Source organism: Poecilia latipinna, unplaced genomic scaffold (genome assembly GCF_001443285.1).
Source record: "Poecilia latipinna isolate Pla-1442-1.1 unplaced genomic scaffold, P_latipinna-1.0 Scaffold436, whole genome shotgun sequence".
Classification (NCBI taxonomy): Eukaryota; Metazoa; Chordata; class Actinopteri; order Cyprinodontiformes; family Poeciliidae; genus Poecilia; species Poecilia latipinna.
The window spans coordinates 113,744-131,827 of record NW_015113052.1 but is presented as its reverse complement, the minus strand read 5'-3'; the positions used below and the strand labels follow the sequence as shown (position 1 = coordinate 131,827).

At 39.6% G+C, this 18,084-nt stretch overlaps 2 protein-coding genes across 3 annotated transcripts; both read left to right on the top strand.

Moving 5' to 3' along the window:
- The first annotated feature begins 3,021 nt into the window (after window positions 1–3,021).
- On the top strand, window positions 3,022–10,525 carry slc2a2 (solute carrier family 2 member 2). The gene is made up of 12 exons (XM_015038284.1): window positions 3,022–3,123; window positions 3,309–3,404; window positions 4,262–4,467; window positions 4,575–4,699; window positions 4,805–4,920; window positions 5,006–5,168; window positions 5,718–5,824; window positions 6,854–6,934; window positions 7,089–7,193; window positions 7,281–7,382; window positions 7,655–7,858; window positions 7,968–10,525. Exons 1-12 carry the CDS (start codon window positions 3,109–3,111, stop codon window positions 8,157–8,159), a joined length of 1,512 nt encoding a protein of 503 aa, XP_014893770.1. The 5' UTR covers window positions 3,022–3,108; the 3' UTR covers window positions 8,160–10,525.
- A 751-nt stretch (window positions 10,526–11,276) lies between these two features.
- On the top strand, window positions 11,277–17,014 carry LOC106951031 (eukaryotic translation initiation factor 5A-1-like). 2 transcript variants are annotated; one of them, XM_015038285.1, is made up of 5 exons: window positions 11,277–11,381; window positions 12,445–12,619; window positions 12,796–12,900; window positions 13,367–13,498; window positions 13,874–17,014. In XM_015038285.1, exons 2-5 carry the CDS (start codon window positions 12,458–12,460, stop codon window positions 13,937–13,939), a joined length of 465 nt encoding a protein of 154 aa, XP_014893771.1. In that variant the 5' UTR covers window positions 11,277–11,381; window positions 12,445–12,457; the 3' UTR covers window positions 13,940–17,014. The 2 variants fall into 2 exon arrangements, with proteins under 2 accessions (XP_014893771.1, XP_014893772.1); XM_015038286.1 differs by having other exon boundaries at window positions 11,279–11,381; window positions 12,400–12,619.
- Window positions 17,015–18,084: the final 1,070 nt, after the last annotated feature.

Below are 18,084 nucleotides of genomic sequence, written 5' to 3'. Positions count from 1 at the left end.
CACAAAAAAAAAAAAAAACCCCCCCCCCCCGGGGCGCCGCGAGGGTTTTTTTTTTTTTTTTTTTTTTTTTTTTTTTTTTTTTTGCGCTCTAAAGACAAATGCTGAATAGGAAAAAAAAAAAAAGAGTTCCAGAAGAGACTAAATATCCTAGATTGATCTGGGTCACGGAGAAGCCATTGTTACTTAACTGACTGGCACTGACTTTTTCTTCGTCTTTTCCTTCCCTGTTGTCTCTCTTCATTTTGGACCAGTGGATTTAAGAGTTTACCTCTTCACACCTGCCCCCCTCTAGCAATCCTGTCTCCCCATCGTCCCAACCGCCTTGACTTCTGTTTTCCTCTCATCCATCTTGAGTGAGCTTGTCCCCAGAGAGCTCTGAAGGCCTTTGATCAAATCCGAAGATGTCACTATTGGAAGGCAGCGCCAAGACAAAACTGATGACAGGACTGCAAATTTATTCTGAATGTCGGTAATCAAAGCTGACGGCCTGTTTGATTTTTCCCTCACATCCTCTCTCACTTCCTCTCAGCTCCATCTTTCGGTGCTGTGACCGAACTCCCTTCTGATTTCACGATCGATCACATTTCTCCTGACAGAGGCATCGGTGGACTCTGCTGTGAAATGGATCGTAACAATATGCAATATGTTCTCTCTCTCCCTTTTGCATGAAATCACCGGTCCATCCTGTCATCTTCTTCTATTTCTTCTCCTTCTTGTTCTCCTCTCCACTCTTCATCCCTCTCTGTACTTTTTTTAAACTCTGACGGTGCTGCATCAGATTTACTGTAATCTTAAATGAACAAAAGGGGGCCCGGGCGGGAACCATTCTGTTTTCATCCTGCGGAAGATTTCGGAGTTGGTGATCCCTCACTGTCGGTGGAAACATACAGCACATCTGAGTCTCTGAAATCAGGATTGCGTGCGTGTGTGTGGGCGTGAGCTCGTGTGTTTGTGTGTGTGTGTGTGTGTGTGTGTGTGTGTGTCTAACTTGATACAGAAGTTTAAATCAAGCCAGAATCGAAGCCAGACGTTGATGTCAATGTCAGGCTGCAGTATTTCAATCTTTCACCCGACGTCATTTAAAAACAAACAAACAAAAAAACAAACAAAAAAAAAAACATTGAGTTTGTTTACATGCACAGATGTTACATTATTTCATAGTGTAAAGTTTATGAGTTTCTGCATCTGAGCAGAGCGCATTTAAAGAATGCAATATGCAGGATGATTTTGTGGGGGATGGGGGAGTTTGTTTCTTTTCCTTTTTTAATAAGGTGAACTCGGCCTCAACAGGGTCTGAGCTGCTGTTCCCCAACTACTGTGTGCATGTGTAAAGCATTCACTACTGAACACTGTGGGATCCTTTTAAATTGTGCTCCGCCTCCGGTTGGCTCATCTGATTTCGGCCCCTCGATGTTTGTACAGTGCCGAGCATGATGTTGGCGAAACTTAAAAATGGAAGCCAAAAGGGCAGAAAGGATTAATGATCACTTTTTAACTACTGTCTTGTTTTTATTGTTGTTGATGTTGTTTGTCTGTTTGTTTTTATTTACCTCCAATAGTGATTTTAACTTTTTTTGGGGGGGGGGGGGGGGGGGGGGGTGGGGGGGGGGCTGTTTTTATGTTAATGTAACATTGCTGATTACTATTTTGTCTTCACGGACAGAGATATGCATTAATAAATTTAAGTCTAATTTTCTTTTTTTTTTTTTTTTGGGAAGCATTCTTTCTCCCCAAAATATCAAGCACATCATAAGTATCGGAGACCCTCGTGTTTATACTGTGTTCATAAGATTAGCAGATTTACCTCAAAAGTGCGTCGGGTTTGCCCAGATTTTTTATTTTTTATCTGAAATTGTCCCACATCTAACGTGATCTGCTGTCCCAGAATTTGTGAGTGAAACACAGTATGCATACTGAATGTGTCCGCCACTTACACATTTATCATGGGTGTTGGGACTATTTTCACTTTAATAAGATTAAGAATTATTTAATCACTTGGGGGGAGGGGGGCACACAAAGGGCAGAGTATAAATTATTAAACTTTTAAAAATGAGTATTTTGGATATTAGGTTCACCGTAAGGTCTGCATGAACTTACAACTTTTCATTTAGACCTCTCTTCGAGTCACTTTACTAACAGCCGTAAATTGTTTTATAGGGTCAACAAAAGAGATAACAAGATGCTAACTCAACCATAATTTTTTTAAGTGCATTTCTTTCCCCCTTTTGAAATCTTTTCAGTGCATTGAAGGACTTTTTTAAAAAAAAAATTTATTTTTATTTTTTTTTTTAAGCATTTACACTGTAGCTGTTTTCTGTGCGTCTGCAAGCTGCATTTCGCTGATCTGAGCAGGTTGAGGTTTTAGCAATAAAGTCCCGAGCTACAGACCTTTCAAAAACCAGAACTGCTGTAGTAGACTTTTAACTGTTCAGTTTGTGTGTGTGTGTGTGTTTATTTTTTTTTTTTAATCATTTTTCAAAGGAACATTTACTAATGTCCTGTTTTTGGGGGATTGATTTGTTTATTTTTTAAAAGCGATGATGGAAAAGAGAAATAAAAGAGACTACCATAACAGGAGCCTGTTTGCCTATTTGTGAGCATTTTTTGGTCTTAATTTTGTGTAAACATGTGTATCAGCGTCGACCCTCAGACTTTGTCCAAGCCTTAGTAATATATTAACAAAACGCCACACACGTACAAGTTTGAGTGTGTTTGCACGTGTATGCGCTCAGAGAAGCTTAATGCAAGTATTAATATACACTGGGGAAAAAATAAAGTAACTATTACACAAAGTAACTATATGCAATCTGAGGTTCAGTAGATTATTATTGAAGTTCTATTTAAAATTATAACATATAGAATGTCCTAAAACCAGTGGCTAGTAAAATAATATTTTACAAACATACATATTTCTGCATGAGAGATAACATAAGACTTCCCTTTGGGAATAAGACCTGTCTAGGCCGTCAATGCTCATGAACCTGAGAGTGTGTGTGTGTGTGTGTTTGTGTGCATGTTAGTTGGTCGATTAGAGAGTGGACACTGTGTGATCAGGCATGTAGATTTCATTGATCATTACCAGCCTCAAGGGAACACTCTTGACGCATCATGGAGACGGGAAAGGTACGAGAATTCTTGTGGGGAAATAAAAAAAAAAGCTCTTTTTATGCATTTTAGACATTTATCCAAAGAAAAACAACGTTCAGGATTCTTCTAAAATTTCTACTAGTGTTTTTTTTTTTTTTTAGGAAACATTAACTTGCTTGTGCTGATGCGGTTGTGAATGTGAAACTGTGCTTGGATCGCAGCAACTGACGGGTACGCTGGCTGTAGCAGTGTTCACAGCAGCTCTGGGTTCCCTGCAGTACGGATACAGTCTGGGAGTCATCAATGCGCCCCAGAAGGTAACATGCACTCGCTTTCACCGAGCCAATGAACTGCTTGATTTTTCACACCCTGAGGTATTTGCTTTTAAAGAAAAATGTGTGTGTTATTCTCAGTAACGGTGTTGCTTCAAAACGATAGCACAACCCTTTAAAGAAAAAAAAAAGTATTTCAATTTTTTTCCATTTTTTTTTTCTACTAAAAGTAAGCAAGTTGATATTTTTAGTTTGCAGCAGGGTTTTTTTTAATCAAAGACAATCATGTGTGAGTGTCAGATGACACATAATTGTTTTTTTTTTTTTACAAGGACAAAATGTTCTTCAGGACAGATTACACAAATGCTGCAAACCCTCATCAGTCTTCTAAAGCATTTGCAATGAAATATTAACTTAATATTTCCATGATTTGTATAAGGCCTTGCAAAAACATCTGCACTCATCTAATATTTTGCATTACACCACATTATAACCTTTAATGTAGCTTTATTGGATTTTTATGTGATGCGCCGACTCAAAGGAAGATTTTATAGTAGAGTGGAAGGAAAGCGAAGATTTTATTGCACCGCTGCAAACTTGCAAAGACATGTTCAGTCAAGCAGCGCATAATCTGGAGAAGCTGCAAAAAATCTTTGGAGGAGCTGCAGAGATCAACGGCTCGAAGATCTGTTAATAAATAAATTATACCACCCAGTACTAAAGAAATACCCCAAGAAGTGACATTTATAAAATTCAGAAAGGTGTTTAGTTTTAATGTGATGAAAGATGGAGAAAGGTCACCGGGATTTAAACACTTTGCATTATTCATTTGCTTTATGCACATTTCAGAGTCACCTCGCCAAATACCGTGCTGCAGTTTTATTTTCTTTCTACGCCGCCAGGTCATTGAGAAGCACTATGCTCTGTCTTTGGGCGTGTGGTCCGAGAGGTCAGCACTGCCAGAAAACATCACGGAGGGAGAAAGTCCCCCGGAGGAGGAAAAGCATCCTTCTGTGGTCATGTACTGGTCGCTGTCGGTGGCCATCTTCTCCATTGGCGGCGTGGTGTCCTCCTTCCTGGTGGGATTTATCGGAGACTTTAAAGGAAGGTCAGAGATTTCCAAGAGTGGACGACACGTTTACACGAAAGCTGAAACAAAGAAGACGAGAAACATTTCTCTTGTTTTGTTTTGTTTTTTTCTTTTATGTTCTGCAGGGTGAAGGGCATGCTGATGGTCAACGTTCTGGCCGTAGCGGCTGGACTGCTGATGGGTCTGTCCAGGATGTGGAAGCCCCACATCATGGTCATCATGGGCCGCGCCATCATGGGCTTTTACTGTGGTAAATCCAGGCGTCTGGAATCACCTTCGTTTCACAACTAAGGCATTTTGCAGGGAAAAAAAAAAAAAAAAAAAATGCTGTAATCTGTTAAAATGTGTGTTTCAGGTTTAACATCTGGATTGGTACCGATGTATATCGGAGAAATTGCACCTAAAGCTTACAGGGGAGCTCTGGGAACGTTACATCAGTTGGCCATTGTCATTGGCATCCTACTCAGCCAGGTAGGTTAAACCCTCACACAGCGACACCTGCTTGACTAAAACATTAGTCAGACTTAACCCATTAATGACATGTATTTGTATGCAGGTAATAGGTTTGGATTTCGTTCTCGGTAATGATGAAATGTGGCACGTGCTGCTCGGTCTGTCCGGAGCTCCTGCGATATTGCAGACCATTTTGTTGCCGCTTTGCCCCGAGAGTCCACGATACCTTTACATCCTGCTGGGCAAAGAGCAGGAAGCCCGGAAGAGTAAGAGCCAACACATGCAAACACAAGCACAGTTAACCGTTTTAGTTTGGTTTTTCCCTCAGGCAAGTACGACTTGCATAATATACGATGGGGAAAATGGCACCACATTCCCCCCTGTCCTCCAAATGGAGGTCAACTGTGAGCTGCCGGTTACCTTTGCACAGAAGCGTCCAAGCAACCTGGCGAGTTTTGCAAAAAAAAAAACAACATCAACGCAGAGTTTGTTAAATCCATCATGACAAAAAAAAAATGCAGGTCATTGATGAAAATGAGAATTTGCTCTTGACCGACTCACCTGGTAAAATAAATCAATCAATAAATGAAGCAAGCATTTTTGCATGAGCAAAGGTTCTGCTGGGATGTGCTTCAATATTTTGTTTTCATGGTGCAACAAAAATAATTGAAACATTTCAGTCACAGTGTCATTACAGGAGAGTAACTTTTATTTAAGCAAAAGATTTCAACAGCCAGCGTTGCCTGTCACTGCATGAAACTCGTTTCTGCAGGTTTTTGCTCCCCGAGTGTTTTCATGCCGCACTTCTTCCTCAGGTCTGCAACGTCTAAAGGGGGCGTACGATGCTTCTCACGATCTGGAGGAAATGAGGAGAGAGAAGGAAGAAGCCGACAAAGAGCCGAGGGTGTCGATCCTATCTTTGGTAGGTCTCTCTCTCTCTACAGAAGTGAACGCTGTAGAGTTATACAACCATAAACCTGGTTGATTTAGAGTGCTGCGGAGCCTTCAGGTTGTATGATACTTTGTTTCACTGGGACATAAATATGCTACGGCATGCGGCATAGAGGCCCATCTTTTCTTGGCCTCTTTTCAAAACAGGAAAATCAAAAGAGTGTGTCCCTGCATCTAAGGCTAGACGTGAAATGACCTTCAGGAGTCCAGAAAGTCCATGAAAACAGGAACTGGTCGTAACTTATTGCACTCAGAACAGCAGGTATGAAGCTTTAAACCCTTGAAACTGTGAAAGGACTAGAGGGAAACAAAAACAAACTCCAAAGTTCATTGTTAGAGAATTGCAACATCAGCATTCTTCCAGCTTGAGGTTATGCTACTGTAAAAAATTTCAGTTTTAAACAAATAAATACATTTATTTATTTTTTTTACCTATACAATAAATATTAATTTAGTGGTAGTAAGCTGTGTGTTTACCGATAGCTTGTGTTTGAACTTTTGCAGTTTGTCAAAGTTGTGCTGTATTAAATTGCTTTTGTGGACTTTGGGACTGGGCTGGGTGCTTGGTAAAGCACTCTTCTGATTTAGCCACAACACTTGCTATTCTTGTCTGGAATTAAACTTTGGAGTTTGACCTGGATAGTTTTGCTTTTTTGTTCCACCTCGGCTTGGGGCAATATAATATGTGATGTTAAGATATAAGTAATCAGGTTATTTTATGAGGGACATCTCATGAGAAATGTATCAGAGCTCCTTTCACCTTCAGTACTGCCTTACTTTTGGGATAAATTCGCCAAAATGCTGGAAATTTTCCTTAGAGGTATTTTGCTATATATTGCAATGCCATAATAAACATGACAGCATTGCAAAAATGTTCCAGACTTTTGGGTAGCAACTCCATGATGTGGGTTTACCGTTTCGTCATATGCTACTATTGCCATTATATTATATTATATTATATTATATTATATTATATTTTTGTCTCTCTTTTCTCTCTTAGATCCTCTCCTCTGTATATAGGCAGCAGCTCTTTGTTGCCCTCATGATGCACCTTTCACAGCAGCTGTCTGGCATTAATGCAGTAAGTGTAAAAGTTTGTTTGTTTAACCTAATACCAAAATGTAGCCATTTAATCTGTGTAGAGGTATCAACTGAGATATTCAATAAAGTTTAGCAAACCGCTAAAATGTGACTTTGTAATGTCAGGTAATCGATTCTTTCTTTTTGCATTTCAGATCTTCTACTACTCCACAGCCATCTTCACCCAAGCTGGTGTCAGTCAGCCAGTCTATGCCACGATAGGAGTGGGGGTCATCAACACGGTCTTTACCTTGGTGTCTGTAAGTACCGCGCTCACATGTGCAACACCAGCGTCACGTGTTGCGTGATTTGGTTCTGTCTGTAAGCGTGCTCTGTGTGTGTCCCAGGTCGCACTGGTGGACAGAGCCGGAAGGCGCACGCTGACTCTGGTTGGTCTGGGAGGGATGTGCTGCTGTGCTGTTGCCATGACAGTGGGTCTCAAATTCCAGGTTTGTTCGACCGAGTGGAAGATCTCCGGTCTCAGCTAAAACCGACCGCAGGGGTTTATGAGACACCGAGGCAAACCGATACACAAGCACAGATTCATTACACACAGTCAAAGATTTCACGTCTTTACTTCTTGTCATCTTGATGAAAACGGCTTGAAACCTCAAGATTTAGCGTCTCTAAAGAATTGAAAATTTGTCAATCAAAATCCATTCAAGAATTGAATTCGTGCAAGACTGAGGTGAATGGCAAAAATCTGCTCTTTCCTCTCTAGAACGACTACTCCTGGATGAGCTACGTCAGCATGGCGGCCATCTTCCTGTTTGTGAGCTTCTTTGAGGTCGGCCCTGGTCCTATTCCTTGGTTCATAGTGGCTGAACTGTTCAGCCAGGGGCCTCGGCCAGCCGCCATCGCCCTCGCAGGCTGCTGCAACTGGACCAGTAACTTTATCATTGGCATGACCTTCCCATACATACAGGTACGGAGCCAGATTCAGTATGTGCACTGTGCTGTAAACTACCTCACATCATGTCCCACGATCAAACACGGCTGCGTTTTCAACAATGCTTTTCTGCATTCCTCACCAGGCTTTGATGGACTGCTACGTGTTCGTCCTGTTTGCCGTGTTGCTTCTCTGTTTCACCATATTTATTTATTTCCGGGTTCCTGAGACCAAGGGTAAAACGTTCGAGGAGATTGCCGCCATCTTCCAAAAGAAAAAGAGGATCCCCAAAGACAATGCCGAGCTGGAGCAGCTCAAATCGTCCAGCGACGCTTAAGGCAGCAGCAGCTACGTGACTGCACGGCAGCAGCGCTGCCAGCTGTTCCGCCGTGCAACCCAAAGAGGTCAAAGAGCTCAAAACCTCTTGACCTTAATTCACATGTTATTGAGTTACAACAACACCCTTTACAGTGTTTTATTGGTAATGTATTGACTCAAATTAGAGCATAATTGTGGAGGGAAAAGACGGATACCATTGGTTTTACAATTTTGTTTTTCTTAACAAATAATTGTGTGACCTGCGTTTGTATTCAGCCCCCTTGATTAACTCTTTGCTGAATTGTTTGCAATGCAATATTGCGGCCCTTTCTTTTTTGTAAAAATGTCTCCAGTTCAGTCAGACTGGATGACGAGCAACTTTAAAAATTTGTTTTTATTAGCTTTGTGCTAACTAACTTCATGCTAGGCCTGTGGTAATATGTTCTTTGTGATCTTGGTTCTTCACTATAGATTTCTAGGAAACCTGAGGCCTCCTCATAACAGTTTAATTTATAGATACTTAATGATTAAGTGACTTTTATTTAGGTGTTTTAAAGTAAACGGGGCTGAATGCAAATGCAAACAAAACTTTTTTACATGTCTATAGTAGCGCTGTGTACTGTTTTACTTCCACATCACCGTTGAGCACTACTTTGTGTCGCCCTGTCCCATAAAATCCCAGTTATGTAAAAGTTTGTGTTTGTAACATGACAAAATATTTTCCAAGAAGTACCGCTTGTTAAGGACATAGTACGTTTATTTAAATATATCCCTCGCCCACTCCCCCCACTTTTTTTTTTTTTACACAACATCAGTTAAATTTCACAATGTTTACATGTAACCGAATTAAGATTTTTACTACAGTAATGAAAGTAAAAGTTTACTACTATAAGTGTTTTACAATGACAACAAACCATATACCCACCATAAGTGGGAGAAAAGTTATAAAACTTGCTAAAGCTAAAATATCTGTACACATAAAATGGAAACGGCGCATAGCAACAGTAATACGTACATAAATCAATGCATCTGAGTCTTAAAGAAAAACTGCAAAACGGTTGTTGAAGGAGTAAGGACACGACGAGCAAAAACTGTGCCAGCTCCAATGATAGCATTGTTAGCTTGTGTTATGTAACCAGCAATAAAGCTGGTCTAAATGAGGGATAATATAAAAAGCATAAAAACTGTAAGGCGAGAGAAGGCACAGCCGACATGTAAATGAATTACGCCACTCTGCCTAAAATCTCCTGCAAAATTTGACATGATTCTTCCCTGTGTTGCAGATTTTGAGAAAACTTCCACTTAGGCAGTGGAGTCAAATGCAGATTACTTGAACAGCTTCAGTATTTGAAATAAAAGAATTAATTTTTTTCCAGCTAAATTGGTGCATGAAGGTCATAGTTTTTTCCAAGGGCAGATATAATTTGAATTGAAGTTGAAATGGAAATTTTTTGAGTAACATTCCAGAGGTTCTACTCTCTTGCAAGATATGGGAGCAAAGTTCAGGAGCATCTCTCAAATCTTTCTAAGAGGCCTATTACCTTACTGCTTGCTAGAAAAGGACACACCTCACAAAAGATTGCAACACAATGACTGGGTGGAGCGAATAATGTCTGCTCCACCCTCCGGATCAAACAAGGGACATAATGCATGTTTCTGTTTAACATAAAATTTTGAAATTGTTCTAAAGCATCTTATTAATTGAAATAAAATTTTATTTCACAATAATATTGAAATCTTAGGAACAGCAGGGTAAATGCTGATCATTATCAGACGAAAAACATACTGTATATTTTTTTTATATGTTAAGTCAGCTCTAAATGTATGTTTATTATTCAACAAAAAAAAAAACTTTCAGGATATCTTCACAAGCTTTAAAAAATGTATTATGCAGTATCTATGTCAGAAGAAAACACTATTTTGTACTTCAAAAGTGTGACCTTTAAGGCATGTATGTCTATCACTTTATCTTTCTACAGTATATGAAAAGAAAACATCTGAAAATGTAAGCTTTCAATATTTCATTTTCTGTATGAAAAAGCAATAAAAGCATTTCTACTGTACTTCACTAGCTTCACTTAGTAGGTTTACTAGTCATTTCCCAGTTTTATAAATGTAATGATACACTTAATAGTATTATTATGCTTGACACTTTTACTTTCAGACTTTTGCTTTTATATTTCAAGTGTATATTTCTATTGTTTTGATGATTATTGAAAACCCAGAGTTAAGACCGCTGGAAAATGACATCAGCATCTCCGCAGCACTTCGAGTTTCCCATCAGCAGAAGGAGACATGAAGTACTTTAAAGTTTGCTGGTAGATATCTAGGCTGACTTTGGACTTGATAAAACAAAGTGAACCAACATTAAAAGACTGAAATTGTGTGGTTTGTGTGATTCTCTGCTCTTCTTCCAGAATCTGGAAAATGCACCTTTATCTAAAAAGCAGGATGCGTCTGATGCTGTGAAGGTTGTAGCTTATGAGTTAATTACACCTCTACGTAGCTCTTGAAACTTACTCACCTAATAAACATCCCAAAAAGTCTTCAGTGGGCTTTACCCCACATTGACTGTTACCTGTGCACTTTCTTTTAACCACATGTTTTCCTTCCACTTAACTTTCAATGAATTTGCTTGGATAGATCTTTAGAAATTACCTAAGGTGCCTTAGCCTCATTATAGAAGCTGTCACAGTACAACTGTTAGTTTTTCATTTGATTGTCTATCTAGCCCATAAGATGCCTATACAATAACATCTCTATTAAAAATCAATTTTTATTGATCTTATTTAATATTTGAAATTTCTTAGAAAAATAATTTTCGATTTAAGGTATTAGAGCCGTAATAAAAAGTGCATAAAATAAATACATAAATGATGACATATATTATTACGGCAACGTAATAAATGAGTCAAATTTTTTAATGAACGACTCGATTAAATTTGAGATTTTATTTTTAATTTGTGGAGGCACAGCACTGATAGTGATTGGTGACTGGTAACTAGACTCTTAACGAACTGTTTAGTACTGCTAATGTGTAACGAATATGTAAAGTTTATGAGAAATTATGCTAAACCAAAGATGAGAGTTTTAGCTTGCCACGCGCTCAGCCAGTGGGGAGCGTTGCCTCCACCACATCGGCGCTGCCCGGTTTTCACGGCTCACCTACATCACTCCTCCTCTGGCTGAAACTCCACGCATGCGAAGTGATTCTCATCTTTTGGTGTAAGCGACACAGAAGGTAAGCTAAGCAGACTTTTAACAACATGTTTTGACAGTAACAGCTCATTAAGCAACATGATGGATAGTGGTATATAGCATAGCCTTGATAATAGGTGGGATTCCTAATCAGCGGTGCTCCAGCAGTGATTTGTGCGAATGAAAAGAGAGGGCGCTGCTTTAGCTAGCATCTGCAGCCAGGGTGGATGTGCAACCCCAGTGAGAAAGCTAGCAGGAGTAACTGTGAGATTATAGTTTCTAGTTTATACTCCCTTGTCTAAATTACCACGTCGTTTACTGGGTTTCCTAGCAGTGCTGTGGCTAATTTTATCATTTGTTTGTACTACTGAGAAAAGACTAATGTAATGGTCATTGTTCAGTTGTACAGTGACTACAATAAAACGGAGCAATTGGCATATTGTTGTACAAACACGTATGTCTATAGCAATAGGCTATTAGCTTATGGCCTGAGAACCCAACACAGTCTTGGTTGCCCCTCCTGATTGGGAGAAATAAAAGCTGAAATTTCCCTTGACTGAAACGTGTTTATATCATCCTAAAGTGCAGCTTTAAATTGACATTGTTCTAGATGACGAACATGCTAGTTTGAACAATCAAGGAGAAAAAAACTGACTTGACAACAGTGTAACAAACTGTCTACGCCCTCCACAAGAGTGCTGAGCAGATCAATTATGAAAAGTTAAGTGGAAGGAAACAAGTTGGGTAGCTGCACATTGATAGCAAGTCCCATTCAAGATTTTGGGGGAAGATTTTCAAGGTGTAGGATGCAGCAAGAGTTGGTGTACCATTTAAAAGAATAAAATCAAATGATTAAGATCATGTGGCTTGCATGAGGGAGGGGGGTGTTTGACGTGTTCCTCCATGTTGCTTTTATCCATTTTCCTGTGTTTAACACAGTCCCATCCACATTTACTGAAACAGAAATTGTTACTGACATATTTAGTGGATTCCTGATGTTGCATAGCTTTCTATATGTGTGAAATATTCATAAAGACGAGTTTTTTCCCCCTTGCTGCTAGGTGTAAAGAAAGATACTAACTTCTTTTCCTTGGTGCGTGGAGCAGCCCCCGGCCCACTATGGCAGATGATGACTTCTCCACCGCAGATGCTGGGGCCTCAGCTACATTCCCCATTCAGTGCTCTGCACTGAGGAAGAACGGCTTCGTTATGCTGAAAGGACGTCCCTGTAAGATAGTTGAGATGTCTACCTCCAAGACCGGGAAGCATGGGCATGCCAAGGTAAAACCTTTCTCCTCCATTGGCTTCAGAGTGAAAGGAATTTTTTTATTTATTTATTTATTTATTTATTTATTTTATTCCTTGTTTGTTCTCAGAATGTAATGTAAGACACAGGTGTATTTCTTTAAACTTTTTTCTAGAAGTCGTATTTTAGTAAAGACGAGTTTTACTCTTAGGTGCATCTTACCGGAATCGACATTTTTACTGCGAAGAAGTATGAAGATATCTGCCCCTCCACACATAACATGGATGTACCAAATGTGATAAGAAAGGACTATCAGGTGAGGTAGCCCTTCTTTACGGTATTTGTGAAATGTTTGTATAAACCAGGAGTAGTTGCATCAGTCGAAGCGACATCATTTCTAGATTCACATTTCAGTAACTTTTTAAACATTTTTAAATATGTTCATGGAAATCCTCATGGAAATATGACGTAGACAAAGCTTCGTTATCTTTAATGTTAGGCCAATAAATCAAGCTTGATATGTTGTTATATCAGTGACATAATATGGATATTGTTATCAGTTTATCTCATCAGAAAATGTTTGCCATATTGCTGAGAAAACTTTTTGAGAACTTTGAAAACCATATTCCTCTTTCTTCCACCTCCCAATTCTCTTCTTACGTCTGTTTTTGCAAATTTTGTAACTTGAACTGCCGAAAATGAACCCCCCAGACATATCGGCCAGTTTTATTTCATTTGTGCTCTCTGTTTTCTCGGGTGCTCTGCCTGGTGTCACATTTTAGGTACTTGATATCGTAGACGGCTTCCTGACCCTGATGGAAGACAACGGAGAGACCAGAGAGGATCTCAGGCTGCCAGACGGAGACATGGGCAAAGAAATTGTGAAAAAACTAGAGAGTGGAGATCAGTTTCTGGTAAAATTTCTTGTTTTGTTTTTTTTTTTTCACAAAGCTGTAGCTAATTAGGATCTGCAGCAGTCAGAGGTTAACATACGCTGGTTATCAGTACGAATGTCGCATTAGCGCCGAGCTTTTATCGAGTGGTTCTACAGAACTGAAATTAAATCTCAACCTTACTCAAAATGTGTGGACTAGATGCAAACGTCCGTCTCCATCGTTGAAGTTTGCACGTTTCTAAAGATCACTGTAAAATGTTCGTCTTGAGTAATAAAGTGGTTCTTAGTTGGCTTCTCAGAAATGATACACAGCAGAAAAGCCGCAAGAAAAGAAAGTGAGGCGACGTTTGTGGAGTTCTCTCCTTAAAACTGTTATTGTTTTTTTTCTCTTCAGGTGACTGTGTGGAGAGCTGTGGCTGAGGAGGCTGTAGTCGGCATTAAGAACATGACTCCTATTTAGACCATGGCGACAGCGGAGACCTCATGTTCCTATCTCCCTCTGTGGTTTTAAAGCTTCACCAAAGCTACTGGCCTTCACCACACATCTCAACCGGCGTCCGACTTCGCTCCTCCGCTCTCCTGCTGTAAGATGAAATAGCGGTCAGCTTCAGCTGCGCTTCACACCATTGCTTTCATAGCGCCACTGTGTAGCACATGCCAGGCACTATAGGAGGAGTCTTTGACCATGCTCCACAAAATCGTATCATTCCTACTCGGGCGCGTTGTTCACAACGCCAGCTAGCTAACTTCAGTTTCCGTTTTAAAATAAAAAAATCTCCTCAGCTGTGTTGCAGCTCCCCTCAGATGAAAATCTGTCTCTGCTTTCACTTTGCATAAACTCCGCACATTAGTCCACTGACTTGGGTTCTGCCTTTCCACGCAGTTGACGCACCCCCGACGTTTCACGTTCACACGGCTCACGCTTTAGCACCTGTGGGTTTTTATGTAGGTCACAGAGTTTCTTTCTTCTTCTCCACTCGCACTGGAGATCTGCAGTCAAGTTTTCTACTGCACGTAACCCGGTCCCAAGGTCAGTGGGTTCTCCAGCTGACAACTGTGCTGTCTCAGCAGCCCCAAACAGTGCTGGAGCAGACGGAGGTAGGCAGGGTGAGGCAGTTTTCTTCCTCTCTACGCTATGAAACTTAATGTTTTTTTGTTTTTGTTTTGTTTTTTTTATCACTTGAGGCCTTCACAAGCTGGCAAATGTATAGAAACATAACAAATCGCTGTTAAAATTACACGTAGATGTTAGCAAATCTTACCTAAAGCAAACTGCATCTGCAGAAGATGAGATCGGAATGTGTGGCAAAAAAAAAAAAAAAAAAAAAAAAAAAAAAGGGGAAAAAGCCGTTTTTAGACTTGCATGATGCATCCATAGTTAAAGGGAAGCGAAGGAATATAACGTCGCTGCTTGGTGACACTATATTCATAGGAAACACTTTAGAGAGTTTGTGTGCAGAGTTTGCACTCTTAATATATGACTGCACAGAGACTCTCCTGGATTTGTATAAAAATAATGCTAGTTTTTTGTTTTTGTTTTATTTATTTATTTTTTTTTTTTCATTTAATTTACCTACACCATTAAGGGTGACAGTAGATAAACGCAGGACATTTGAGTCTCCTGCTGAACAGTGCTTTGGAGATATTTTAAGTTTTTTCACACTACAACCTCAAGGTTTAGTATGTTTTTTGTTGTTGTTGTTGTTGTTGTTGTTTTTTGGAATTGGACCAACACAGAGTGAGTGGTGTGTGGTTAAAATCTGGAGAGGACAAGGGCAACTTAAAAAGTCACACCATTAAGATTGTTCCTTGGAGAGAATACATCATTTGTGTCGGTCTGTCACATGAAACCGCAATAAAACGAAACGTTGAGGTCCGTAGTTGTAATGGGACAAAACCTTGGACTTTTGCGAGGTGCTGGATCCGTTTGGGTGCAAGAGAACCTGCTTCTTACCCCTACCTCCTGACGGAAACCCCAAAATAAAACTATCTTCTAATTGTATTAATGATATCTTGGAAGCAGTGTAGCCTAAGGGGTAGCTTTAGTTGTTTACAGTGCTCTGATAGAAGCATAAAACGTTTTGAAGGAGTTTGCCTTCATCGATCGCATGTGTTCAGAAGAGGCAAATTGCTGCCAGTGAGACGTGGGAATGACGCGTTTACATCCAGATAAAGTTCTTCTGCTGCACGAGAAGGAACAAAAGCAATACTTTGAGGTACTTTTTAAAGTTTTCCACCATAACGCTGTGTTTAAATCCTCTTTAAAAGTTTTGAGGTAACTGGTTTCTGTAGCAGAATCCCTCAATCCCTTAAAATGGGTGAGGAAAATGTTTACATGATGCTTAATGACATCAGCTCACTGCTCAAAAGTTGATCATAAATAGATTTTTTTTTTAAATTTGTGTAAAGATGCAGATTGTAATGGGGCATTTGAAGGTATTCTGTTCAGTTTTTGTACAACAGCAGCCGGTCTGTTACTTTTGTCTGGGCTTCAGGCATCCTAAAGTATTTGATTTTTAGTCTAGTTTTTCTTTTTTTTATTCCACTAAAATAGTTTGCTATATATATATATATGTAAATAAATCAGAGAAGTTATGTATATGAGTCCTCATTCTAAACTTTGCAAGATAAATAACTTGTACAAATGCTAATTAAGCACTGTCGAGCACTTTGCCGTGTCCGATTTTATTTTATTTGTTGTTTTTTTTGTGTGTGTACGTGTGCCTGTACAAAAATAAAAGTTTTGCCTCTTTAAAAATGTTTTATAAGTTCCTAATATCGAAGTAGCTTCTATTCTCATGTCTCCAACACATTTGTGCTCATCTGTGTATGTGTAAGGAAGTAGATTTTTGTTTGTTTCATTGCTTTCATTTAGTCTCTTTTACCAGACGGTTCCATCATTCAGCCGTAAGGTCAAGCGTCTCGTTAAGCTGCCTCCAAGTAACTAAAAAGCCAATCTGGACTTCCAGGAGTTAAGCTAGCTTTGTGAATCATCTGGAACACTGCATCAAATGTTTGTCTTTTAGTTGATGAAGCACAAAGGTGGCATACGACATCCTGTAAAACATTCCTTCATTCCGATTAACAGGTATTGCTATTCAACTTTAAGGTCCCAACACAGAATGGAATGTTTTCTATTTGTGTTGCACTTCTTGCACGTGGGTCTGGTGAATGCTGCGAGTTGCAAACCAAGGCTTTTGGGTAATCGCAGAGCGTGCTGTAAAAGGACACCAGCCCTGCAATCCTGACTGATCGACTTGCAGATTATTTTGCTTTGGATAGGGCTACTTTTATTTGTCAAAGTAAAACTGGTTCATATGTATGTTTTGATCATCACATGCTGTATCTGACAGTGGAGAATAGGCAACCTGTGCTGGTGTGTTATAAATGTTTGCCGTTTCCAATGGCCATTTGCCTTCTCTGGAAAATAATAATTGGATACCTATTTTCTCTATTCTGACTAATGTTTGGCTGCTGTCCTGGGAATATTCTCTTTTCGTTGTTTTGCAAAAATAAAGTTCATTCAGCTGTCCCAGTCTTTGCTTCACTGACAAATGATTTAATTTGGTTTTATTACAATAGAGTTGCTCTCTACTCACCTTCACTTCAAAATAACTCCACCGTCTACTAACGAGATATCTGGCATTTTTTAAATTAAACTGAATTTGTCATGTAAAGTATGGATTCAGTCCAGTTTCAGAATGGTTTGCTAGTGTGCAGTTGGAAGGTACTTCTAATACCGCAACTATTATGAAGTGAAAAATCCTGCACCATACTTATAAAATCAATCAAAATGTTACGAAAGAAGATGAGAGCCAGTGGGGGGGCGGGGAGGGAGGGAATAAAAATTCTGACTTAAATTTTCTGAAATCAAGTCAGAATTTTTTTGTTTCTCTTTCTAATTCTCTTTTGTAAAATGTGAAAAAAAGAAAAAAGATGAACTGTCCGAACTTCTGTTACATTCTCTGAGTTCAACAACAGATGGCAGTAAAACATCACTTTCCATGTATTCACAATCTATTGCTTTTAGTGGTAAAAGTGTTTGCACGTCCTTCACGTGCGAGTAAAGTTTCTTCTTTTTTATTTTTTTTTTGTGGATAATTAGACACAATTTTAAACATTTTAGTGCAACTCTCAGCCACCCCAAATTTTATCTGCGCCAAAGCCATGGATTTTATAGAGAAAATTGTCAAAAAGCAGTGATATAAAACTGCCACAAACACTCTTTTTTAAGTGCATATACCACAGGACGAGTCCCGTTGGATTACCTGTGAGGACGGCCTTAGCAACACAGGCTTCTTTGCTCGTTACAATGGAAACTCCCGCACTTATTGCTGCCACGAATGTTTTACCGGGATATGCAGAACTCTTTCAAGGCTCACGTGGGAAGTGAAGCCGGGATTGCACAGAGGATTGGCCGAGGTATTACAAACCATCCCGCAGAACCCTGAACCTGTTTATGCAGAAGGCAAAAGCTGCTGGATTCCCCTCTGATTTATGGGGGGGATGAACCGGACTGAAATGGCTCCGTATTTGATAGAGTTTTGTGGCACAGGACTCGTCTTATAAGAGAGAAGAAGTGCTCTACACACATCGGCTGCTTAC